Source organism: Octodon degus, unplaced genomic scaffold, assembly GCF_000260255.1.
Source record: "Octodon degus isolate 3935 unplaced genomic scaffold, OctDeg1.0 scaffold00033, whole genome shotgun sequence".
In the NCBI taxonomy this organism is placed as follows: Eukaryota; Metazoa; Chordata; class Mammalia; order Rodentia; family Octodontidae; genus Octodon; species Octodon degus.
Window position 1 is genome coordinate 16,200,284 of NW_004524609.1, and position 24,641 is coordinate 16,224,924.

General features: G+C 53.1%; 2 protein-coding genes and 1 long non-coding RNA gene across 6 annotated transcripts in view; 1 reads left to right on the forward strand and 2 right to left on the reverse strand.

Annotated features, from left to right (window-relative positions):
- Nucleotides 1–5,526: 5,526 nt before the first annotated feature.
- On the reverse strand, nucleotides 5,527–10,009 carry Foxj1 (forkhead box J1). 3 transcript variants are annotated; one of them, XM_004630125.2, is made up of 3 exons: nucleotides 9,861–10,009; nucleotides 8,725–9,385; nucleotides 5,527–7,016 (listed from the first exon to the last, which is right to left on the reverse strand). In XM_004630125.2, exons 2-3 carry the CDS (start codon nucleotides 9,220–9,222, stop codon nucleotides 6,246–6,248), a joined length of 1,269 nt encoding a protein of 422 aa, XP_004630182.1. In that variant the 5' UTR covers nucleotides 9,223–9,385; nucleotides 9,861–10,009; the 3' UTR covers nucleotides 5,527–6,245. The 3 variants fall into 3 exon arrangements, with proteins under 3 accessions (XP_004630182.1, XP_023569668.1, XP_023569667.1); XM_023713900.1 differs by having other exon boundaries at nucleotides 8,725–9,427; XM_023713899.1 differs by having other exon boundaries at nucleotides 9,856–10,009.
- A 159-nt stretch (nucleotides 10,010–10,168) lies between these two features.
- Nucleotides 10,169–11,095, forward strand: LOC111816476. Its single transcript, XR_002820865.1, has 3 exons — nucleotides 10,169–10,257; nucleotides 10,543–10,638; nucleotides 10,933–11,095. It is a non-coding gene; the product is annotated as an uncharacterized LOC111816476 (long non-coding RNA).
- Nucleotides 11,096–12,380: 1,285 nt separating this feature from the next.
- The window catches only part of Rnf157 (ring finger protein 157), a 95,765-nt gene continuing 83,504 nt past the window's right edge, over nucleotides 12,381–24,641 (reverse strand). Inside the window, exons 13-20 of one of the 2 annotated variants that reach the window (XM_023713898.1) lie at nucleotides 24,503–24,611; nucleotides 22,896–23,007; nucleotides 22,411–22,583; nucleotides 22,089–22,154; nucleotides 20,911–20,959; nucleotides 19,148–19,258; nucleotides 15,487–15,527; nucleotides 14,009–14,094 (exon numbers count right to left, since the gene is read on the reverse strand). In XM_023713898.1, coding sequence (XP_023569666.1) covers nucleotides 15,487–15,527; nucleotides 19,148–19,258; nucleotides 20,911–20,959; nucleotides 22,089–22,154; nucleotides 22,411–22,583; nucleotides 22,896–23,007; nucleotides 24,503–24,611 — 661 coding nt within the window. In that variant the 3' untranslated portion in view covers nucleotides 14,009–14,094. Of the gene's footprint in view, nucleotides 14,095–15,486; nucleotides 15,528–19,147; nucleotides 19,259–20,910; nucleotides 20,960–22,088; nucleotides 22,155–22,410; nucleotides 22,584–22,895; nucleotides 23,008–24,502; nucleotides 24,612–24,641 lie in introns of both variants that reach the window. The other variant, XM_004630126.2, reaches the window with a different exon arrangement.

The window sequence follows — 24,641 nt, forward strand, 5'->3', positions numbered from 1 at the left end:
GAACAGGTGTGCAGGGGAAGCAGCGGCTGCCACCTGCCTCCCCGCTCCTCCACTGCCTGCTTCTCCTCCTCCCTCTTTGGCCCTGGCCCTCTGCCTTACTCCCTACTAGTGGCCTCCTGGAAGTCTCAGCTCTTGCTCTGTCCTTCCCCCGCTGAGGTAGCCTCTGGCAGGTCCACAATCCAGGGCCTTTCACTGATCTCCATTAATGTGGTCCCTGAGACTTGCCTTAGCCCCTTATCTGTCTCTTTCTAGTTTCTGGTATCCCTGTGCCAATGACTTCTCCTCTGAATAAAGGGTGACGGGTACAGGATGGGACGAAGTCCCATCTCATCTCCTCCTTTCCTTCATTGACCCCCTTTCACTTACTGATTCGTATAGCTATTCATTTGTGAATTCATCAAGTATCTGGAAGTGGTTGGGGATGGAGCCCAGGGATTGCACCTTGACCTACAGCCCCAGACTGGTTTTTTTTTTTTTTTTTTTTGCGGAACCGGGGATTGAACTCAGACCCTTGTGCTTGAACTCAAACCCTTGCACTTGCACTTGTCAGGGAAACGCTTATTCCACTGAGCCATCTCCCTGGCCCCTCCCAGACTGTTTTTATTCTGAGACTGTCTCACTCAGCTGCCTGAAAACCCCCTCGTATTGTGTGCTTGGAGCAGTGGTGGTGAACCTACGGCACACGTGTGGCAGCTGGTTCTTCATGGTCACTGAAAGCTCGAAGACATTCTCCATTGCTGGCATAGAGCATTTTGCTAAGGCCATCTTGTTGTGTTTTTCCTTTTACTGATCTGCCGGCCAGTTCATCCATTCATCCATCCATCCATTCACTCATTCCTTCATCAACAAGTTGGCCAGTGGGTTTGATCTGTCCAGTATAGGAATGAGCAGAACAGACAGGTGTGCTCAGACCTACAGGCTTATGAGCTGAATCCCTGAGTGGCAGGGTCTGTATCCCCCTCTATCGCCCTCCCCACCTTGACACAGGTGTCTCTGGGCAAACTGAAAGGGAACCTGATGCTGGGGGGATAGGCCTGGTGCCCAGAGGGAGGCAGGCAGGGGAGGGGCAAGGCTAGTGTCGGAGCCCGTGGGTGGCTGGGTGAGGGGGGCCCGTAGCTGCAACTTAATCCCCTGGTCAAACAGTAGCACTGAGAAGATGGCCTGAGGTCTCACCTTCAGAAGGGCCCAGTGGTGGCGGGATGTGCCCATGGGGCTTGCAAGTGCCCTGCTGGGCCTCAAGGGAGCTGCTTCCTCCTGTGGGGAAAGGGCGCCTGCGGCTCAGACAGCAGGCTCTAGCATCCTCTCCTTAAGCTGGAGGATGTGGTGAAAGGGATGTGGCTAAACTCTGGACTGAGAGTTTAGGGCAGCAGGGAGCTGGAGGGCCCCTGATGTTCCTCTCAGGCTTTTGGACATTCCCTCCTCTCCTTGCCTAGCCAGCTCCGGCTGACTGGTTTCTTGGGGACAGTGTCCCTCGAGCTGGTCCCAGCCTCCTCTTCATGCACACAGGGAAATTCAGGCCCCAGCATGCCCGCCTGTCTAGGTGGTGCTGCCCTGTTCCACCTGGGAGCAACACAGTAAGATGGACACACGTGTCCTGGGGGGAAGGTGACCCGTCAGGGCTCCCATGCACATTGTCCCTGCCCCATGGCTCACGCCAGTCAGCGCAGCCCAGGTCTGGGTGGGCAAACAATGCTTTCTCCCAGCCCCAGTCTTCCCCTCTCTTGTCACCTGTGTTTTCCTCCTCCTCACACAAGAATGTGTCAGGCAAACCTGGGCTTCTGTCCCACTCCATTGTTAACAACACCCCAGTTCCCCACCCTGGGCAGGCCTAGGCCTGTCCCATGGGGCTGGCCCACTGCCCCCTGCTGGAGTCCAAATACACCTGTTTACCTTTGGGCCTCTGCCCAGGATGTGGCTCCTGACGCAGCAGCCATCGTCCTTGTGTGCTTACAGGTGGGGGTGGGCAGCACTTCCCGCCAGCCCAGGCTGGCTTAGCTCTGTGGGGGGCCTAGTGCAGGGCAGGTGGGTTCCTGGGGGAACTTCCAAACCCAAGCGTCACTGGTCCCCAATGTGGCTTGTCCTACAGAACGGAAAGTGCCCTGGGCAGAGAGGCAGAAACTCCAAGGTCCTAGCTCCTGGCTTTTTTCTTCCCTCCTACCTGTCACCTTCCTGGATGTCCAGGGAGGCCAGGAAAGAGGCTTGGAGATGGAAGGTAGCTCATCCATCTGGGAAAGGGCCTCCCCTGACATCTGAGGATGGAGAGATTCAGGAACTCCACTGCAAAAGTGGAGTTTGGAGCACAGAGATGAAAGAGGGGCTGGGCATAGTGGTGCACACCTGTAATCTCAGCACTCGGGAAGCTGAGGCAGGAGGATTGTTGAGAGTTGGAGGCCAGCCTGGGCTACCTAGGGAGAGGAGCAGCCTGCTCAGAGAATTGCAGTCATGAGCTCAAGTTGAACAACTCAAAAGAACCAGGACACGCAGGCATAGTGGCACACATCCATCTTTGTAGTTGCTTGGGAACGTGAGGCAGAAGGGTTACAAGTTTGAACCCATTAGTGACTCCTAGTTTGGAAAGAAAAAAAAATACACACACACACACACACACACACACACACACACACACACACATTGGGCAGGAGATACAGCTACATGCAAAGGCCATGGGTTCAATATCCAGTTGTGGAAGACATTTTTGTGAAAAGGGAGCTGGCACAGTAGAGTGCCTGCTGAGCGTGTATAAGGCCCTGGTTTCCATCTCCAAACTGCCCGCAGCCCCACAAGATTCGGGCTGCGACAGCAAAGGTGTCACATGCTCTTGGACTGGCACACTGGCCCAGAGAGATCAGGGCCACCAGCACTGTTTGGTTGGACTCTGTGGATTGGATGAGATTATTGGGCCAATGACAAAGTCCTGCACCTGAGGACCCTGTAGCTATGTCCTGAATGAGGGAGCTATTCACTGAAGTATTCAGTATATTTAGTGTAATGTGTCATGCTTGCAACTTGAATTGCACACAGCATGTTTGGATTTGGATCACATTTGATCTCTAAATAAATAGGAAGGAAATCTACTTTTTCTTTCTTTTTTTAGCAAAACCCAGAATGCCAGGACAGGGAAGAGTGAAGAGCTGCACAGGCTGGAAGACTCGTGCTTTCCTCACCCCAGCAATGCTGCCTGCTTGCAATCATATATTTCTTTTTTTTTAACATTATTCTTTTTTTTTCTTTTAATTATTATTATTTTTTTAATATTTATTTATTTTGTGTCTGGCCAGCTCAGCCCACCAGGGGGCGGGGCTGGCTGGCCTGTGGTGCTGGGGGTTTGAACCGTGGTCCCTGTGCTTTGTTTAACTTAGCTTGTTCTAAGTAGGTGCTCTAGACCACTGAGCCATCTCACCAGCCCGCAATCATATATTTCTTATTGTAGCTTTTTTTTTTTTTTTGGCACCGGGGATTGAACTCAAGACCTTGAGCTTGCCAGGCAGGCGATTATTCTACTGAGCCATCTCCTCAGCCCAGGCTCTCACTACATAGCTCAGATTGGTACTGATCCTTCTGCTTTCAGCCTCCCCAGTGCTGGGATTATAGGTGCACACCACCATGCCTGGTCTAATGCTGCCTGTTGAAAGCACGGATCGTGCAAGCCCTTTCCCGAGCACCCCTGCCCTCTCAGCCAAGTGCATGTGTGTAAACCCAATCTTCTGGGAGTCTGAGGCAGGAGGATCACAACTAGTTGGAAGAATTTAGTGACTTAGTGAGACCTTCTCTCTAAATAAACATACAAAGAAAGGGCTGGGGATGTAGCTCGATGGGAAAGCCCTGGGCTCAATGCCCCATCCTGGGGTTGGGGAGCGATGCTAGACCCACCATAGATTCTGGTCTGATTGGTTCCTGGGCCCCAGCAGCAGGGCCTTCAGGAGGCCCTGGGTGAGTCTCAAAAGCAGACCTTGTTGCATTTGAGCAAGGGCCATACCTTGCTCTGCTTCTTTGGCCAGTGCTGCTCCAGGGAGTCACTGTACTGCCACTGACATTGCCCTTCGTCCTCCCAGCAGGGACCTGGTGCAGGCCGGGTTGCTTTGCTGTCCACTCAGGGTGTTCCAGCTTGGCTGGGGCTAGTGGAGGAGGCCGGCACCCTGGTGTGTCCCAGTGCTGTGGTGGGCAAAGAGGGTGAGCGACTCCAGTGGTGGAGAGAGAAGTGGTGTCAGGGCTGCAGCACTAGGCAGCCCTTTCTGTGTGCTGAGTGCAGGCATGGCTGGCATCTGGGTTCAGTAATCCCCCCTCCTGCCTGCCAGGTCCTGCAGTGTGTGTGCCCTTCTGGAATATTTGGAATAATTAGCAAGTGAAAGCAGCAAGTTAGCCAGGGGAATGGGCTGGCCCAAGGCCAAATTGAAGGACAAAGAAAGAAAGGGACCTGGGGGGCAGTGGGGCTGTGGGGGTTGGGTAGGACGGCCCTGGACAGTACCCATTTGTGCCCACATGTGAGAGTGTGAGCATACCCGCGCACACTGCAAGGATCTGTGCACCAGGAAGTGTGTATGTGGGGTCTAGTGGGGGCTGGGTAGGCAACAGATGCCAGGCAAACCTAGGGGTGAGGGGATTAAGAGGGGTCAGCAGAGCATCATGCACACATGTCCTGAGCCTCAGTTTCCCGTAATAGTCCAGTGGCAGCGTGAGGAGGGAGGATGGCCTGAACACTCCAGCTCTCTCCCTGGTGGCTTCCTCTTCTTGTCCCACTGGGCTGGGTTAGTTGAATTCACACCAGAGCGGGAAGGGAGCTCTCTGACCTCACACCCTGTCCCTCCAGGCAAGGACCAAGGGGAGGGAGATGCCCGAGACAGGCCCAGGCCAGGGATGCAGATGAGAGTGAGCGAGCCTGGGCAGGCTCTTGTGGGGGAGATGGCAGGAGTCCAAGCACACTGGGCCTCTTCAAATTCCAAGGCTACAGTGAGCATCTCCCCTTTGTCTCCTGCTCCTTGGGGCCCTGAGCACAGTTCTCCCCATTGCACAGATGAAGGTACTGAGGCCCAGGCTGCAAGAGGCTCCCAAGAGCTGCCTCTGGCTGCATCGTCTCCCAGTGTGATGGTGGGGACTTGGGCAGGGGGCCTTTTACAGAAATTCGCTGCCTCCCACCTTCCCCTAGCCATTCTCCTGTTGAGCAGAAAGTACTGCCTCCAAAACAAAAACCACTGGGCTTTCGCTTGTACCAAAGAAAGCTGCAAGGAGGTCCAGGTTTAGAATTTTAGAAATTTTATTCTTAAAAAATGTTTATTGTAAATAACTTTCAATGAAAAAGGTTAAATTGCCCCATGCAGAGGGATATGGGAGGCAGCCCCAGGGGTCAGGATAGCACAAGACCCGGTCCCCAAGTGTAGGCAGGGGAGTGGAGCTAACCCCTTCCTGGTCTGGGTGGTTCCAGCAAGCTCGGGTCCCTCCCAGTTAAGTGTTAACTAGAGCTACACTCACATTAGTCTACCCCTCTCCCCCCACCCCCCACAGTGTGGCTGCCCCTACCCAACCCCCCAATTTCCTGCTGCTCCCAGCCTCAAATCTGGCTTCAGATCAGGGATTTACATCCTTCGATTTTCTTTCCCATATAGATGGGGCTGGGCAGGCAAAGACCCCAGAGGCCCTGTAGAACAACTCTATGCCCCACCTTGCACCCCCATATCACTTCAGCCTTCTCTCCATGCCCCTCCCCCAGTTAGTTCTTTGTCAGTTCCGCCCTAGTTCATAGCCACTCTGGCCCTTAGGGATGCTCTGCCAGGGAGAAGCCTCCAGGGGGTTAATTTACTGTCACCTAATTAGCATTTGTTGTACCTGGGAACCTTGTCTGGATAGAGACCCAAGGAAGCAGGAGGGAGCGGGAGGGGCAGCTGGGCAGAGGGGGTGCATGGGAGGGCCCTGTTCTATTCTGCCCAGCCTGGCTGGGATTCCTCCAGGCCTCAGTGCTCATGGTGCAGGGCCCATTAGCCTATCCCTGGAGTGTGAACTTGGATCCATGAAACACTGTATATGTAGGGGACTGATGGGGGAAGGGGGAGGCAGCAGTTCTGGTCCTTGGCTCCCAGTTCTCAGCCTGTTGGTGTTGAATCTGAGGGTGACCTGGGCTGGCAGCAGTGTGGCTGTGTGAAGCCAGCCTCAGGAAACCTGGCCCAGCCCCTGCCTGTCCATGAGCCAGTGTTGGGGAGCAGTTCTGGGCCCTGACTTGGGCACTGTCTGGAGGCGGCACAAGGCCTGACCTCTTACAAGAAGGCACCCACGCTGGCCCAGTCCTGCAGGTCAGCGGCCAGGGTGGCATCCCCTGCCTCGAAGAGGGGCTCTGGGGGCAGGCAGCTGCTGCCGCTTTCGTCCCAGGGGTGCTGCAGGAAGGATGTGGCCAGGAAGGTCTCATCAAAGTCCAGGCTGTCAGCGGTGGTTTGCTCCACCGGAGGCCCCCAGGTAGCAGGGCAGTCGATGTGGCGGCCGTGGACAGTGAGGTCCACGTCTCCATGGGAGGCGGGGCTCAGCGGTGGGCTCAGCTCCAGGGCTTCCAGTGTGCTCAGCTCCCCGCCCAGAGTGCTGGCCTCAAAGATGGCCTCCCAGTCAAAGTTGCCTTTGAGGGGTTCCAGCTCGCCCTGCTCCTCCTGGGTCAGCAGCAGGGTGCTGGAGACCCGAGGGACCTTGGCTACCCGCTTTGGCAGCGACTGCTTGCGCTTACGCCCAAGCCTGCCCTCACCCATGCCCCAGCCTGCCTCCCCTGTGGCCTCCTCAAACTCCCTTAGCAGCTGCTGGGCCTCGGTGTTCACGGTCAGCGGCCTGGCCCAGGTGGCAGCCCTAGGCTCTTGCATAGCCTGGCGGGCAAAGGCAGGGTGGATGTGGACTGGGGGCAGCCGCCTCTTCTTGAAGGCCCCGCTTAGCAACCGCTCTGCATACTGGGGGTCAATGCGCCAGAAGCCCCCCTTGCCTGGTTCATCCTTCTCCCGGGGCACTTTGATGAAGCACTTGTTCAGGGACAGGTTGTGGCGGATGGAATTCTAGGCACAGGAAGAGAAAGAAAGAAAGAACAGCTAGGTCAGTGGGGATGGTGGGGATGGAGTGGCACCCAGGACTCCTGTGTACTCCCCCCATCTTCTCTCCACAACGGCAGGGAGAGGAGGGCGGACACTACTCTGACCAAGGCGGCTGCTGTGGACTCTGGGACACCAGCCATAGGGCACCAGGAACCTGGAGTGCTGTCGGGGGCTTTTGTTCTCTGTTGCCAGGATATCTGCCTGCTCAGTCATCCGAGCTCTGAGCCGCAGGGTGGCTCTCAGTGCCACCCCCATCCTCTGAACCTCCCTCCCTCACCCTGCTGTTTGCAGCCCTTGGCCAAGGCCCTTGGCTCCCCCACGGCCTGGACCGCCATCTCCCTCTGCCTGAGCCTGGTGAGCCCTCTGTTTGTAAAGTGAATGAGTAGGTCAATGCAGGGGGCTGGGCAACCTTGTGTGTGTGTGTGTGTGTGTGTGTGTGTGTGTGCACGTGTGCATGTGCACATGCACGTGCACTCACACAAGAACTCACATGTGTGTGTGTGTAGCTATGAGGGAATCTGGTGACTTCCCTTGTTTGTTGAGCCAGCTGCTGGCCTTGTCTTTCCAGCTCAGGCTCTGTTGATTATTACCTAGTCCAGAGTATATGGTGTGTTCTGGGCCCTGAGCTGCATAGGTCTAGGGTAGGGTGAGGGTGGGGGTTCCTGCCCTACTGTCCAGACCATTTGGAACGACTTGGGTCCTGTGATCCTGTGGCCTGCCCCCTTTGGGTTCTTCAGGGAAGAGTGACAGCCCTTAGGCCTCAATCTCCAACTAGCCCTGGATCTTGGGGTTTGAAGACTGCCTGGGCAATGTTTATCCATCCTCCACCTCTTATCTTCCTGCCTTGTTCACTTCTGGGTGCTTAGCTCTGTCCACATCATGCTAGGGGACAGGGGTCTAAGGTGGGGTGGCAGGCAGGTGGCTTGACAGTGCCTGGCAAAGATGGACTGTTTACATGGTGGCCTGGGCCTCTTGGCTGCTCTGTGCCAGTACTGGAGGCTAGGAACATGAAGACGGTGTAGAGGCAGAGCCCTTGTGGAAAGTACCTGACTCAGGTAATTGTCCCCCCAGGGAAGCTGGCAGGGAAGGGGGGAGTGAGGCAGGAAACTGGGGAGAGGTTGAGGTGGGGGGGTGAGACAGTAGTTTTAGGGAGGTCCCAGAGCCCCTTCACAGGGGCAACTCATCACATGCCTCAGCATCTGTTCTTGTGCCCCAAAAGGGCAAAAAATCTAGGATGCAGAGGCCAATAGGGAGGGGGCTGTTTCTGTCTTAGTCTAGCTTTGACTAACTATCCTCCAGTAGGAGGGTGTCTAGGAACTCCAGGACTTGGGACAAGAATGTGCTGTTAGCTCATCATCGCCCCAGGAGACCAGTCCACAGAGTCTAGACTTGGTCTTCAGGCTGGGTGGCTGGATGTGTGAATTCTCTCCCTTTAAACCTCAACATCTGGGCCCCTAAAGCCCTCTGTCCCTAGGACTGTCTCCCTCTTCCCTCTCTTAAAGTCAAGGGAGGGGCAGTTCTAAGAACTGAGCTCCTTTGAGGACCTCAAGGCTCTAGTCCCCTGGGGGCTCTGGCTGCACCCACTTGGCACTGCAGATCTATGATATGCATCCAGTGCAGTGTGGCGGGGAAGGACGTGGGGAGGGAGCGGCCATGACCGTGTCTCCCGTACCTGCCAGGTAGGATCAGCATGGCGGAAGTAGCAGAAGTTGTCCGTGATCCACTTGTAGATGGCCGACAGGGTGATCTTGGTGGCCTTGCTGGCCTGCATGGCCATGCAGATGAGTGTGGCATAGGAGTAGGGTGGCTTCACGTGCGGGTTGGTGGCGTAGTCTACGTCGTCCGGGGGCGGGGCCTGCAGCCCTGGGGGCGCACTCCGCGACGTGCATGAAGATGTGGGCTTGCCTGGCGTGTGAGGCTGCCCCAGGCAGGCGGGGTCTGCCGCCAGAGGCGACCCAGGTGCCACCAAACCTGGAACCTGGTGGTAGCCATGGGGGTCAGTGCCCCCCGGGGGAAGGGTAGGGGCCTTGGCGTTGAGAATGGAGAACTCCTGCAGCCACTGTAGGCTGGTCAGGCTGTCATCCAGGGCATCGGACTCCTCTAGCCCGCCCTCCAGCCCGGTCTCCTCTGCCAGCCCCGCTCCCGAGAGGCGCAGCCAGCTCTCAGCCATGTCTTCGGGGACTCTCCGAGGGGGCGGTCAACATCCACGGGTTGAACTGGGGTGCCCGCCGCGCTGCCGATCAGTTGGCTCCCGCGGCTCCAGTTACACGGCCTTGCGGATGCGTGCTTCCATCTCGCGACCCGAAGGTCGCTTCCTAATATGAACGCAGTGCCTACGGGAACCACAATGAGACCTGAGCACTCGACCTTCACTCCTACGAGGAGAGGGTTGTGTATGGCGAACCTCTTCCAAATTCCTCCCCAAGGCCAGTCGCTCTGTCTCCCTTCTCTCTTCGAGGTTTTATGGGCTGCACGAGGGAAGCGGATAGACCAGCCAGAGGACGAGCAAAGAAAGTAGGATATCCCCTTCTCTTGGGGAGCGGGAAGGCAGGACTCCTACCCCGCAACAAATGCAGACTGACCCGGAGCCAGGGAGGGCAGTACCGCGGGCCGGGTGGGAGGTCGTCGGATTTTGAGAAACTGTACCGGACCAGGATAAGGGGTGATGAGAAGAGAACTGGGTAGAGTTACGTGGGCAAAGGGTGAGTTCCTAGAAACTTCACTTGGCTGTCCCTGGACCACTACTTCCTTCGTCAGGCTGGCACAGGCGCCCCCCTTCCCGCGGGCCGAAGTACTTCCCTACCTTACCTGGCTCAGAGCGAAGCCTTGGACGTAGGAAGATTCTGGAAGAAGTTCCTCACACCGCCCGCGGCTCTTGGCTCCCAGTTCGAAGGCTGGCTAGCTTCTCATCGCCCCGCCACACTCGACGGAGCTTTTCTGAGTGCGGACGAGCCAGGAACTAACGTTAAGTAGCCGTTCCGAAGGCTTCGCCTGCTGCTATGGCGACGCTCCGCCCCCGTAAACAGCTTCCGCTGCTGCCATTGGCTAGCACGTCTCCAAGGAGACCGCGAGCTCTCGCTCACTTCTCCCGCGGCAGCTCTCTCCAAACTCCCTCCTTCTGCCTACCTCTCGCGCGCCGCCCAGGACCCTTACCCGCCACTGCGTCTTGGCCCCGCGCATTCCCGCCCGAGGGACCCGCGCTAAGGTGGTAGAGGCGCGCGACTCCCGCCCGAGGTCCCGGAAACCGCCGTCGGTCCTTGCGCTGCAGAACTGCCACTCCTGCCCCCATCCGAGTTGGGTCTGGCAGCTTGGGTGGCTCCAGGGACCGTACCGGGTTGGGGGGGGGGGGCGAGGATGGGAGCAAATTTAGGCCCGGGAACCGTACCCTGAGATTTTCTTTCTTTTCTTCTGGGCCGCGAGCAGCACTCTCTCATGTTTCTCCGGCCTTTCCCTTGCTTGAGACTCTAAGTGTCCTTTGTGGTTTCCGCAGGCGGGTCTGACTCTCCGATGCCACCTGCCGCTCACATCCACTGAAATGGCCTCATTGCTCGCAGACACAGCGGATAGGGTGCCCCAGTGTCTCCTGGTAAGCAGCTCCCTTCCCTCCCACCTTCACAGGGCTCCCAGAAGCTAACTTTCCAGAGGGTTCTGCAGGGATGCTCTCCCTTCCAGCCTGGGAAGCACAGCCATTGGGGGGCGGGGGTGGGGTGGGGAGAGGAAAATTCCACCGAGTTGCCAAATCCTGCTAGTGGAGTTATTTGACCCGTAAATTTCAGCATCCTTTAAGAGACAGGAACTAAGTCTAGAGAGGGACTGACTGTCCCTCCTCCCTTCCGTGGCCTCCCTCTCGTTACCACTTTCCTACTTTTTAATTATTGAGGAGCTGTAGCGTTGGAAGTTCTCCGGTTTAAAGGTGGCTGCAGAAGCTGGGGTCGGGCTGTGCCCAGGAGTGGAAGGCTGGGCCAGAGGCCTCCTGCTAAGGCCACACAGAAGTCCAGGAACATGCATTTTCCTCCCCCTTGTCTCACCTGCTCCTCCACCTCCAGATCCTCTTGAGTAAAAATATTAAAGTGGTCTTAAGAAGCATTCATATATCAGTCCACTTTGGGGTTAATAGTTCTCCTTCCCTTGTAAACAATTTTATTCATTTTAAAGAATCATGCAGCAATCCATACATATTGTATCCTTAGTATCCTCACTGTAGTGTGCTCGCACTGTACTCCACAGTGAGGGTGTACACAGGTGGCACCAACAGTATACACACTCACTCTTGCACACACCAGGTGCGCAGGCCCTAGGTCAGGGTGAGCAGCCAGCATGTCAACACCAGGTAGACAGAGTCTATCTCCCCAGTGAGACGATTTCCGGGGCTTGGATCTGTGCCCAGAAGATTCCCCAGTGGTGTCTAAACTCTGGTGGGATGGTACTAGATAGAAGGCAAAAAGGCTCTGTGAGGAAACGAGGATCACAAGTGCAGCCCAGGCCAGGGAAAAGTGCAGACCTAGTGTGGCTGTTACAGCCACAGGTACCCCCAGTTAGTTTGTGTGCCCTCCTGAAGCCTCCACCTGAACGCTCAGGGCAAATGCTGTCTTCGGGTGATAAACTGAGGCAGGGGGTGGCAGCTGACCTGTTCCTGCTCATGCTGATGGAGACTCATGCCCTTGGATGGGCTGCTTCTGCCTGCCAATAGCTAAATGGGGGAGGGGGCACTGAGCAACTCAAAGGAAAGGGCACTCTAACCTACGTGTGTCTCCACTGGGGATCCGAGGCCTGCTTGGGAGAGGACAGAGCACTGTGAGGAAGGAAGGACAGGGATCCTTTGGGAAGGGTGGAGAGCGACTGCTGCTTCTGCAGCTAGTGGCCTGAGGCTACTGTTTACCTGCCTTTCCTTCATCTCAGCTACTTCCTCCATCCTCCCAGGTTACATTGCACTGTGAATACTGCCTGCCGAGAGAGGAGGAGGGTTTGTGTGCCACCACCCCAGGCTAAGGGAAGCTCCCTGGTGCTTCTGGGGTTCACACTTCAAGGAAATCAGGAAGTGGGGTTATTGCTCAACTTATACTGGTTTAGTGTTAAATATGAAAAGGGCTGTCAGAATGCCAAAAGAGGACGGGACATTACACGGGCTAAGGAATGGCACAGTCCACTGCCGTGTTCAGAGGTGGTGGCCACAGGAGCTTACAGCTTGGCCAAGCTGACTGATTCAAGCAGTGCAGCAGATACTCCTCCAGCAGAACAGAGCATGAGCCATAACCACCAGGCAGTGTGATAGTCACCACTCCTGGCCTCTGCAGCTACACAAAGGATCCCTTGTACACTTTTTTTTTCTTGTGATGGTGGTAGTTCTGGGGATCCATCCCAAGAGCACTCTACCATTGAGCTACATCCCCAGACAGGGTCTTAGTACATTACCCAGGCTGGCCTTGAACATGCAGTCTTCTTGCCTCTGCCTCCCAGAGAGCTGGGATTACAGGCCTGAACCATCACGCCTGACACACTGAGCTCTTTTTCTAGCAAGCTCTTCTAGTGTAACAACTACAAATTCCTTTTTTTTTTTTTTTTTTTTTTTTTTTTTTTGCGGTACCGGGGATTGAACTCAGGACCTTGCGATTGCCAAGCAAACGCTTATTCTAATGAGCTATCTCCCTGGCCCCTACAAATCCTAATACAGTGGGCACAGTCTAAAGCTCTCACAAGTAATTGCTGCTAATGGCTTTTCAGACACCTCATGCCTCACTAAACCACCTTTTCCAAAAGCCACTGAAGAACAACTCCCAGCCAGCCTTGCTGCTGTAGGCTTCATCTGTATAGTGCTTGGAAGGCTCCTCCTTCCCCTCTCACTCCCAGCAGAGCTTGAAAGGAGGGGAAGAAAACAGAGCAGGAGGAGGCCTCAAGGTGAAAGTCCTGTGGTTCCCCAGGCCACACTACTTTTGGCCCCGTACTACTTCCTGAACTTACACAGCTCAGGGCTCCCCACACTTCCCTTGGTGCTTCTGGGCACCAGTTTAAGAACTGCTTGTTCACACTTCTCTTAGCCCATTTCTTCCACTTGTAAAGAAGGGATGGAGGTGGGGGCATAAAGATTAGACTCCCCCACAGGGCTGTAATAAAGAAATATACAATAGCCCTAGCACTGTGTACATAGCGGTGGTCCACAAATGCTCTTGCAGTGCTGCCTCTGGATGGAATCCCAGGCCTTTGTAACGCTACGTGGCCAGGAAAAGGCCTCTAGACGGGCGCTGTCCTAACTGGGGTCTTGGATTCAGTGCTTTTTTTTTTTTTTTTTTTTTAAAGCACATAGACCCATGCGAGAGGGAGACAAGATCTGTTCCAGAAGGAAGAACCAGCTTTTCAACCAGCCTTTTGGTTACCACCATCTTCCTCATCTTTGAGAATAGAGTTCTTAATGCTTTAGGAAGGAAACTCCACCCCAGCACAAGACTACCCCCTCTTCTCACGAGTCATCTGATCACCCCAAATTGGAGGTTTCAAATTGGTTATGAGGTGACAGAGACCAGAAATTGTCAGATGGGTGTTGGTAACAAAACTGCTAAAACTTGAGTCTTTTTGGTCTACCCCCTAAGGAAAAAAATGCAGAAGAAACAATTAGCCCCTGGCCCTCAGCTCCACCTGCCCACGAGGGCAGCAGACACAGTCCCGATTTTCTGTGGAGAGTCTCACAAGCTGTAGTTCAGTGGCATCAGCCCATGAGGACAGAGGACTCTGGTCCCTTTGAGGAGAAGGGTCAAGGTTACAGGAGACCAGGTTGGGAGACAGCAGGTTAAACTCAACATCCAACTTTCATGTGAGTATGCAAAGTCTACAGGCATCCTGCTGCAGATGTTGGGAGGCCAGTGGTCCAGTGAGGACAGACGGAATACAAGGACAGGAAGGGCGCCTGGGGAGAAGGGCAGGCACTTTCAGACAGCCAGAGGACCCCATACGCAGGACCTGTCCTCGGGGTCCTCCAGGCTGCTGGATGATAAGCGCCTGCGCTGAGTGTTCCGGTGACTGACAATGTTGTCATCACCCTGCCAGATACCTGGAGGAGAGGAAATGAAGGTTACAGGAGCCAGACCTTGAGGAATGTTCACTTGGTGTATCCAGGAGGACAGCTGGGAGCTTGACACAGATGCTAGCAGGATTCATGTGATCTGAGACTCCTGAGTGTGCAAGCCACAGTGCACGAGACGAAGAACAGGAGAAGCAGGTGTCAACATGTGCAGGGGCTGCTCCTGCCCCTGGGCTAGGTAGTCACTGCCACTGTGGTCAATAGACAGAGAGGGACAGGACAGGGATAGTTTGTGATCTTACACTAGCGTCTACTTTTGTATTTGAATTATTTGGTTCTGGAGTCCACCCATGTTATAGTTGACAAGGAAAAAGAAACTCGGCCTCACTGAGCTACTTCCTCCAGGGCAGACAGAAGTGGGCAGGGGTGAGAAACATGTGGATTTTGCCCAAGCCCTCAGTGTTTGCTGTGGGAGCCAGAGGGAAGGAAGAGGCTGGCCAGCTGGCAGAGTTGGCGAGTCACTTTCCTTTGATCCTGGGCTTTCTTAGACATCTCACAGAGGGCAAGAACTTCCCTCATGCGTGTGCAAAGGAGCCAGGGGTTCAAGGATAGAAAACATCTCGTGGGAGGACAATGTGATGCTCTGTTGCCCCTCCCCCCATGGCTTTTCTTCTCCTCCTGCATCCCAGAGCAGATACTGGTGCCATTAAGCAGGACATCCTAGCCTGAGAACCTTGGGCTTGTATAACGTGGTTTGTCCCATGGACCCTGTGGCCACCCTTCCCAATCCATCTTTCAGCTGGATGAGACCCAGAGTTTTCCCCAACAGCCTGATCCCCATTTCTCTCCTTGCACTGTGGAAACTCTGGGCCTTTTCACTCCTCTGGCAGACACAGCTCCTCCAGGTTGAGGGCCTGGCACATTTCCTGCTATCCCTCAGAGCCCAGCAGGGCACCTTGCCCATCACAGGACTCCTCTGGGGGATGAGGCTGGTCAACTTTAGAGTGTTGTCCTGAGGCCATTTACATGTGACCGGGGTCATCCTGAGATTCAACCAAGACCCAAAATCCTTGAATGACAGAAGCACTGAGATGGAACAGGTACTAACTGGCATGCTGGCATGGTAATCTGTCCTGAGTGTTGGAACCTACTTCCTCCAGGGCAGACAGAAGGACCATGGTAATGGTCTGGGTGTTGGAACCCAGGGCAGGGAAGGAGTTATCAGGCAGGACTCCATGTCTTTCACATAAACTGCCAGTGGGGACTCCATTCCCTGAGACATGAGTCCGAAGTGCTCCTTCCCCTCTGAGGATGGTACTCCAAAGTGTGGCAAGTGGAGTATCAGGAAATGCTCATACTGGGGTAGAAACCCCAAATAAAATGAGTTGTTTCTTCATTTATATAATTTGGTAGATGTCATACCTATTCCTCAATGTTTATGGGGCAGGACTCCGGAACTGCGGCTGTTCAGTAGGAAAGACCAAAAGCAAATGGTAAACAAGAGAGAAGACACATGTGCACATACAAATAAAAACAGCAGCACCACCATCGCCTCCACCACTGCAACACACCGTGCCCAGACGCTGGGTCTGAGAGGCTTCCTAGGAGGGCTGTCCAGACCGACCTCACAGGAGCCCTAGTACAAGCTGTACCATTCTAGGAGTCTCAGCTAGGGCTATACACAAACACCAGTGGAAGGGACTGACTCTGAAGGGCAGTCTGTACTGAGGGGAGATCTGGAAGGAGAGAGAGGCGCCCTCTGAGGAGGAGCTGAAGGGTCCACAGCCTACTCCACTGGTGCCCTTCTAAGCTCCCTTTGAAGGTTGCCTCTGAGTCAGGCTCCTGGGCCCTCCAGCCAGAAAATGGAGCTTGGTGACTTGAAATCCCTCCAGAGAGATGGACAAAAGAATTTTGCATCCAGTTCTATTGAGGAGCCAGAAATGGAAGAATGAGGAGACCTCTGGGGGCAGATTTCAGGAGCACTATTAGGGAGATCTGGCATGCCCTTTGCCTGGCTCTCCAACACAGCTAGATTTGAAGGAAAGAGTTCAGTTGTCTTTGTAGTCTCTCTCCAAGGGAAAGAAACACTTAATTTGGACTTTTTTCTTAGTGTCCACAAAGTATAAATTTTCCTAGTACCATCTTAGTCTTGGGTTATAAGGCCTAAAGGCAGGAGTGAAGTCAGGGAGGTGTCCAGAAACATGCTTAGATTTCACTGGATATGCCCGCCCTTATACAATCCAGTCACTTAAAGATCTTCGTATTTCCACGAAACCTCCCCCCCCCCAACCCATTATCCTTGCCTCTTTCCATCACATACATGTCCCAGAGCCTTATCTTGGAATTGTCACTTGCCCCCATCATTCTCCAGCCTTTTGTGTCACACCCCACCAAATCCTCTGGAACCATACTGACTTAGTACACAATTCTGATCATACCACCTACATCTCTCAGCTCAGACCCTGCCCTTGAGGACCTCTAAGAAGCAATCTCAGAACATATCACCCCCAGCATGAAGAATGTGGGGTTCCAGAAGATCTGGAAGTTTAGGGGGAAGAAGGCCTGGAATGACACAGGGGTCCTTAAGACTGTCACAAGTGTGAGCAGATTATTGAGGATGGGTCTCAGGCAGAGTGGTTGGCAAGAACATGGTGGGGGCACAGGACCAGTGTGAGGTGCTTCCCCGAGTTCTCCTCCCCAGTGCCCTCTGTAAGTTGTGGTATCTACTTTGCGGGAAGCAGACTGAAGCAGGGACCATGTGCATAAGCAGCCTTCCTGAAGGAGGAAAACACTGCCCACAGGAGCAGCAAGAAGCCAAGCCAGCCTGTGGCCTGTCATCAGATGGACGTAAGTCCACAGCTGAGTGTGAAGAGCCTGCTTAGTCCATGGTTATCAAGGTGGACTCTCCTGTCTTTGACCCAACAGAGACTTTCAGAGTCTCCCAGGGCTTTTCTATCAGTGTGATGCCAACAGAAGAAATAGAGAAACATTTTTCCAAGACAGTGGATACACCTGCTCCACCCCAAGCCTCTGGACCTCTGTTGATCTAATGAATGCTAAAACCCTCCATCTATGCCTGAGATCCTCTCTCAACAGCTACCACAGGTCTCTGCATTTCTGTCTGGTCAACTGTGAATCCAGGTTAATCCCAAAGTCACTGGCTCTAGAAGCCACCAAGGAAGCTCAGGGCTACTTTCTTCCTTTCTGGTCTTGCTGCTCTTCCCACAATCCTAGGAGTGCAGTACGTACGGACACGCAGGCTGAGTGGAGGGAGTTAGGAAGAAGAAAAAGAATAAGCTCAGTTTGCACCAGCGCTGTTGGCTTAAATAGCTCCCAGAAGCTCCCTCTGCCAAAAAGCAGGGATGTGTGGGGAGCCCTTAAACAGAGAGGCTGGCTGGCAGAGAACTGCCACAGAGACAGGCAGAGCTAGGCACAGGTGCCATTCTCACCCAGCTATTGGCCAAGGGTGCCAATTAAAAACAAATCCCCTCCCTGAATCTCACCACGGAAGCATGCCCATTTTTGCTGAACAGAAATTATTCTCACACATGTTGTTTTCTTGGCAAATCTTAGGCAGTTGAAATATAGGCCCTTGCCAGTTAGGAATGAAAAGCTGCCTGCAGCCTTAAGCGAGTGCTCTGAGTGTGAGCATGTCAGCAAGCTCGGAGCTGGGCTGAGCAGAGGCAGGGAGGACAGTGCTGGCACAGAGTGAACATGAACTTTCACACAAAGCTGGCACATAAATGAGTTTAAAAAAAGAAACAGACAGACAGACCTACATTTGGCAAAAAGACATGAAACATAGATGGACAGACGGAAGCAAGGTCAGGAGTGGGTGGGCAGGGAGTAAGTATGCCCTGGTACCCAGCAGCCCCAGTCCAGGCCTAAACAGCCACAAGGGTCAATGCCCTTCCTCCATGCTCAGGCTGGAGGGGGTCTGTCCTGGGCCTGTGCAGGAGAAACAGATGAACTGATACTGCCTCCTTGGGCCTCGCTGCAGACTGAGAGACCTTGGCAGTATCGTTAGGACAAACAAAATAGAGATGACCAAAGTGCCCTTTGCAAGGCTAAAGAAAGCATGTCCCAAGCCATCTGGCTTCCCTGCCCCAAGCCTGCATGGGGTCAGGACCTGCTGGGACCGTGTCTGGCACAGGCTGATGGAGAGTGGCAACCACAGGAGGTCGTGTGGCTCCAATACCTCCAGCCACTTCGCTGAGCGAGTAAAGCACTGGACCCAGGAGGGCTATTCTGAAGCTGAAGCAGGTCTTCATTCAGGACTGTTGGAGAGGATTACAACAGCACAGTGGGAAGGGCAACTTCTGCAGTGGAACCAGGAGGAGACATGTGACCTGGTCCACTCAAGTGAGACTTTTAGAGAGGTGGTTTTTAGAGCCCGTGAGTAAGCACATGGGGTCAGCACTCAAACTGATTAACATAGTTGCTGGGTAGGAAGTTACCCCAAGTTTAATTTAGGACAGTGAAAAGGACAGGGCACACTGACAACTGGATCAAATTTATAGTTAGGGCTCCAGAGAGTAGAGTCACCCCTGGCTGCTGGCCTTTTCTTTGGGATCTAACTCTAGTATGTGCAAAAACTGGGAACCTAAAGCTCACTGGGCCACAGACATTCACTGGCCTGTAACACTGGCTCTCAGTCCTTTCTGATCCTAACTTAACTACATATCTTTGGAGAGCTATATTTTCACTTTTAAAGGGGTCAGATTAACTTTCTAAAACCATCATGGAAGGGTATTAGTTTGCTCAAACTTTCTGTTGATGAACACAAGACAGGCTAGTTGATACGGTACGTGCAAGATCGTGAGAGAGGGGGATGCTTAGGCCAAATCAGAAGAGGAAGTTTTCCTAGCCCAATATTCTCAGAGCAGGAGTCACTCTCTATAAAAGCTCAAGGGCTCTCCTGAGGCCTTCTCACTTCTTCTCAGCGGCTGCCTCCAGCACCTTTGAGAACCCCCGGCCTTGATGGCAGGCACTGCAGGGCAGGAGACAGGTGTACATGTGAGACCCGGAGGGAGGGAGGGAGGGATGCCTCCCACCAAGTTCATGTCAGCAGACTGCCACTCACCGGGTAAGCAGACCTCAGAGCACAGCTTATTGTCCAGTGCTTTCACGCTTGCGATGTCAAAGTCATTGTTATTGTCACACTCCATACCTAGAAATGCGCATGTCCTCTGGCCTGTAACGGAGTTAAGGCAGTTAGAGAGGGGCTGGCTGTGTTTTTCTCTGCTTTGCTGTCCTTAAAATAAAAATCTTAAGGATGGAGACAAAAAATAAAATCATGTTAAAAAAAAGACAATAATTAAGTGGGTAAAGAGTAGACAAAAAAGGAATCAAATCGCATGGGCACACCTAGGTTCTTGCACCATCCTGGTGTGTTGCTCTGACTGGCCTCTTTCTAACTGTTCTTTTCTAGTTCAGATACCTGTGCAAGGTTGTGAGGTTTGTGCTCTGTAGAAATCGCTCCAGAGGGCAGCTACACTCAGACTAGGCCACTGAAACCTAGTAGCAGAAGCAGAAGCTGGATAAAACTGGGGAGGGGCATGTATGTGGGCTTGATAGCCTGTTCATGTCTGAGGCTGTCTCCAGTGTGAGGGGGCTGTTTATGACCACAAGGCTCTACAACATGATTAACGATAAACACATCAAACAACAACTAAAGGCCTTTGTTCCATAATTTTGTATATCAAGTCAGAATTACCACATTTACAAAATTATGATTTATTCTCTTATGAGACCAAAGTTGTTATTTTGAGTATGTTTTCAGTGATTGCCCAGAAAGCTACAGACATGTAAGAGGGGAGAGGGAAAGTTGAAGTGATTTTTTTTTTTTTTTTTTTTTTAGAGCTTTTCCCTTTTTTTCTTGGTCAAAGGGAGAGAAGGAGCCATCATCTGGGTGGAACTAGGACACCAAAATCATCAGCTGAGGTTATAAAGCATCAAGCCCCAGGCTGGTGTGCAGGAGCAGGAGGCCTGGTCCCAGTGGCTGTCCTCTCTCCAGGTCTTGGCGGGTAGGAGCTGTCAAGTTCGCATGCACACCATGACACCCCCAAGCAATGGCCAGCTCTGAAGCAGAAGCAACTAGGATGACATCTGCTGGTGCAACTGCCATCAGGCCATGGAAACTGTGCTCAGGGGGTGCCCCAGGGCAGAAGGAAGGAAGTCTAGCTCCTGGAATGTGTGGTGTGGCTTCTCCTGCCTTTTCTTCTCCCTTCTTCCTTACCCTACAGGCCTTCCTTTTTTTCCAGCCTCACTGGCAACAAATTCTTCCAACTACAGACCTAAGAAATGCTTGAACTATGGCAAAGCCATCACTAAAGTACCTATAGAGTTCTTGCCTAGGCTGAACTGCTGAATTAAGACATGGTCCCTTGGCCACACTTTTGATGCATGCTACCTCCTAAGGTCCCCTGTACAGTAATGTCAGTCATCTTTTCCACTAAAGCAAAATCAGATAAGGAGTCAAGCAGTCCTGCCTCCTGCCTAGAAGACTGCTGCTGGTCTCCAGACAGCTGTCAGGGCAACTCTGTGGGCTTAGCTAGCGAGCTGCAGCAGGAGTGGCCAAAAGCTCAGGTCTGCTGACTGCTTGGGCAGAACTAGGAGTGTCTTTTGCAGCATCCTCATCCCAACTCCCTTGGCTCTGAGTCCCAGAAGGAGCTGGGAAGGTCACTGAGGTCGCTGACATGCTGCTTGCTTTAATATGCCAGCAAGAGCACAACAGCCACTCAACCAAGCGCTGCCACCAAGTCCCAGCAGTTGTCCTTTCTTTATCCTTAGAGAATACCCAGGAGAGACACACAATACAAAGGAGCAAAAGACCAGGTCTTTTACCATCTTCTTGCATGGGAGAGCCATCTTCTTCCCCTATGACATCATTTCCCTAGGACAGAAGGAAGGACTTATGAGTCTAACAAGGCAGTCAGAGGAGGAAACATCCCATGGTATCTAACTCCACAGGCTATGTCCACAGTATACATTTCTCAACCATGTCTGTCATGCCAAGGAGGCTTGGGGAGGGTCCACTAGTCTGTGGGAAACTCAGCTGAGCCATGCTGTAGACACAGACTTAGAATGGTCTGACAAGAATACCCTGTTGCACCAGGTATGGTAGCACAGGCCTGTAATCCCAGAACTTGGGAAGCTGAAGCAGGTGGATCACTGTAAATTCAAGGTCAGCTGGGCTACATAGTAAACCTAAGACCAGACTGAACTACACTGTCAGACCCTGTCAAAATAAAACAATAACCTCCCAACCCCCCCCCCTCCACCCCCTCTTTTCAGGTATGGAAGCACACGCCTGTAATCCCAGCACTCAAGAGGCAGATGCAGAAGGATTGCCATGAGTTTGAAGCCATCCTGGGCTACAAAGTAAGAGCCTATCTCAAATACCAAAATAAAGCCCCTAAATCATTTTTAAGAGCTCAGTTGACACAGATTCTTCAAAGTGAAAATAAAATTATTTGAAAAAGCCATTTATGAGATAGTATAACTTTCTGAAACTCTTTACATCCCCCAATCCTATCTGGATATCCTTCGAGAAGATCTGGCTCAAGGAAAGTTAAGCCAGGGGCTGCACAGCACTACACAAACCTACGGTAGGGTACTCCTCCTGCTGACTGCTAACCCACCTGCCCCTGCCTGGGGCTCCTGGGTAGAGAGAGGGGTTGGGAGCAAGGTAGGCAGACGTGTCTTTATTCCTTGCACCAGACAGCACCTGCAATCCAGCTGCCCTGTGTAAACACTCACCAGAGGCACAAAGGACAACACATTCCTAAGGCCCAGGGTGACATGAGAAAATCCCTCTGGAACATACTCCACAGAAGTCACGCTGGAACTAGTGCCCCTGTTACCCAGACAGTGCACAGGCCCAGTGTGTGGTTGTTCTTTTGTCCACCCACTTCACCTGATAAAGCTTCTTCACTGCCCCCACCCAGCTGGCATCATCCCAGCCAAGGCCAGTAGTTCCTCTGGCTCAGGAAAAGGGTGCTTCTGTCTGCCACTGAGGTTACCTCTGCATCTTGCTCTCCAGCAGGGAGGCCAGAAAAGTTGCTATCCGGAGACTCAGCTGGCATCTCCTGCAAAAGAGCAACAAAAGCCAGGGGCACTGTCAGGATGTGCCCTCTTGTAAAGCAGGCACAACAGTGAACCCAAGACCGAGCCTTCCTTAGCACAACACTGGTGCCAGGGAAGAGTAAGATGGAAGGGATATTGTGCTTTCCCCAGCCCTTTCTGAGCCCCTAGGGCTTGCAGCCCTGATTGATCCTTGATGAAGCAATGCTGGACACACACACACACACACACACACACACACACACAGAGCCCTTCCCTTACCTCCCCCTCCTCTGAGGGGCCTCTGCTTGCTGCCCGGGGGGAGGGGAGGGGCTCTCCCTCCTCTTCAGTTCCAGGGGCAATGTAGGAGCCAGACAAGGAGGAGACTGTGTCCGTGCTGATCTGGGAGGATGCCATGGACATGACAGACTGGGCCAGGCTGCTGCTGGCGGGGTCTTCGAGATAGGAGTAGAGGAAGGAGATGGATCAGGATACAGAAGGGTAGAGCTCCCTCCCTGCATTCAGGCCATGAGGAGCACAGTGACCTCATCTTGTCCCAGCTCTGACTTAGTTTCTGCTTTTCTTTCTCACAGAGCTAAAACCTCAGCCTAAGGACTCAGGGTCTGCTTTACACTGTCACAAGACTGGGCCTGAGAGAAGCAACCTTCCTCTAGCCAGGAGCACAAGGCCCTCTCCATGTTCAGCTTGGCCAGGTTAGTCCCCTGGTCAGGCACTGGCAAGTGCAGCTGCTCTCTGCTCTCTCATACCTTCTGGGGAGGAAATGGTGGAGGACAGCGGGGTTCCTGTGCAGGATGACTGGTCAACAGCCCCAGATGAAGACAGGGTGAGGTTCTCACTTTCTGGAGTTACGCCACATTCCTAGGGGTGAGGGACATGATGGGACATGGAGGAGGGTCAAATCAAGTGTGTTGGAGGAAGAGGGTAAGAGCAGGGGCTTGGTAGGGGTGAGGAGGAAAGGAAACACTGGAAGGGACAAGTCCCTTATTGTGGAGGACTGGAGTGACATGAGAGGCAGTGCTGGCTTCTCTTCTGTCAGCACTTCTCTTCAGTGTGGGTCTGGAGCGACTGTCTCCCAGGGGAGGTGCAAACTTCAGTCAGCACCTCCTGCCTGAGGCCCAGCATCTGCTGGAGCCATACAAAGACTGCAGCTCCAGTGACACAGGTCACCCAGCAGCTGTGACATGGGGACACTCCCGGCTTCCCCAGGATTAAGAACCGCTTTTCTTCCAAACCAAAGGCACATAAAACCAGCTGGGATTCACTGCCTGCAGGCCATTTCCACATGAATGCTGTGAAATGGAACTTACCCCACCTATCTCACCACTACCCCTTCATCACTCAGGCATAGGGTCTCGCCATCCCAGGTAGAAGCAAATCCCTCCCAACTGCTTTCTACAATCCATTCCTTCTCCAGGAAGGTCTCCTTCATCTTGGTTCACACTTGGGCCACTGGCCAATTTCTGGCTTCACCAGGTTCCTCCTGACCCAGTCTGCCTGTACCTGCGAGGTGAGGCTCTGTGAGGCAGAGTTTTCACTGCAAACCTGTCTGCTCCAAGCCTCTACCTGGTTGTTTCTCTTCCCTTCTTCTCATGTCAAGAACATTCCAAGTTCAGCTCAAATGTTTCCTCTAACTTATTTTCCTGATTTCCTCCATTAAACAAAATACCATACATCTCTATCATGACATTTCATGGTCTCTGTTTTGGGTGCTCTTACATTCTATAATTACAATTCATTCTTTCAAGAAATAGGCAATAACAATGTGCCACATATTATTCTAGTATTTGAGTACATGCACTATCCCATCTAGACCTGCACCCTTGAGGACAGGGAAACTTTACTATCTTTGGGTGCCCTGCAGCCCCTAGCTCAATGCCTTTGAGAGCAGATGGCTAAGGATAAAAGTTTCAGTGTTCTGTCACTCCAACCACACTGGGCCTCATGGCTTCCCACTGCTCCCCTATGCCCATAATTTTCTCCTCAGATTTCTGTGAGAAGCTCACCTCTTGCTCTGCTTTCTTCCAGCCTCCACATTCCCTTCCCCCATCTGACACTGATCCACAGGTCCTGGCTCAGGTACACTTTTCACTTTTGCCTTTTGTGTTCACCCCTTCCCCAACTCACAAGCACATGTACCCTGAGGGCAGCAGGGGCTGTGGGCTTTCTTTACTACTGCTAGCTCGGCACACAGGGGAGAGCCTGGGAATAAACAAGGTACGCTGTGTGAATTGTATGTCAATCTCACAAAGCCTTTACAGCTGCTGCTTGGAAGGTGGTGAGCAGTGTCTGAGGAGTGAAGGAAAGCAAGTGGGCCTGAGTGGCCGGCCCCAGGAAGAGAGAAAAAGCAAAGTACCTCTTCAGGATGCTGAGCAGCCGGTCTCTGAGAGAGCTGAGTCTCTGACTCACTGCAGGAGTGCTCTTCTTCCTCTTCAGGCAGTACGGAAGAATTCTGTGAAATGGATCTGTAAAAGTCCAGTGGGGGAAGAGCAGCT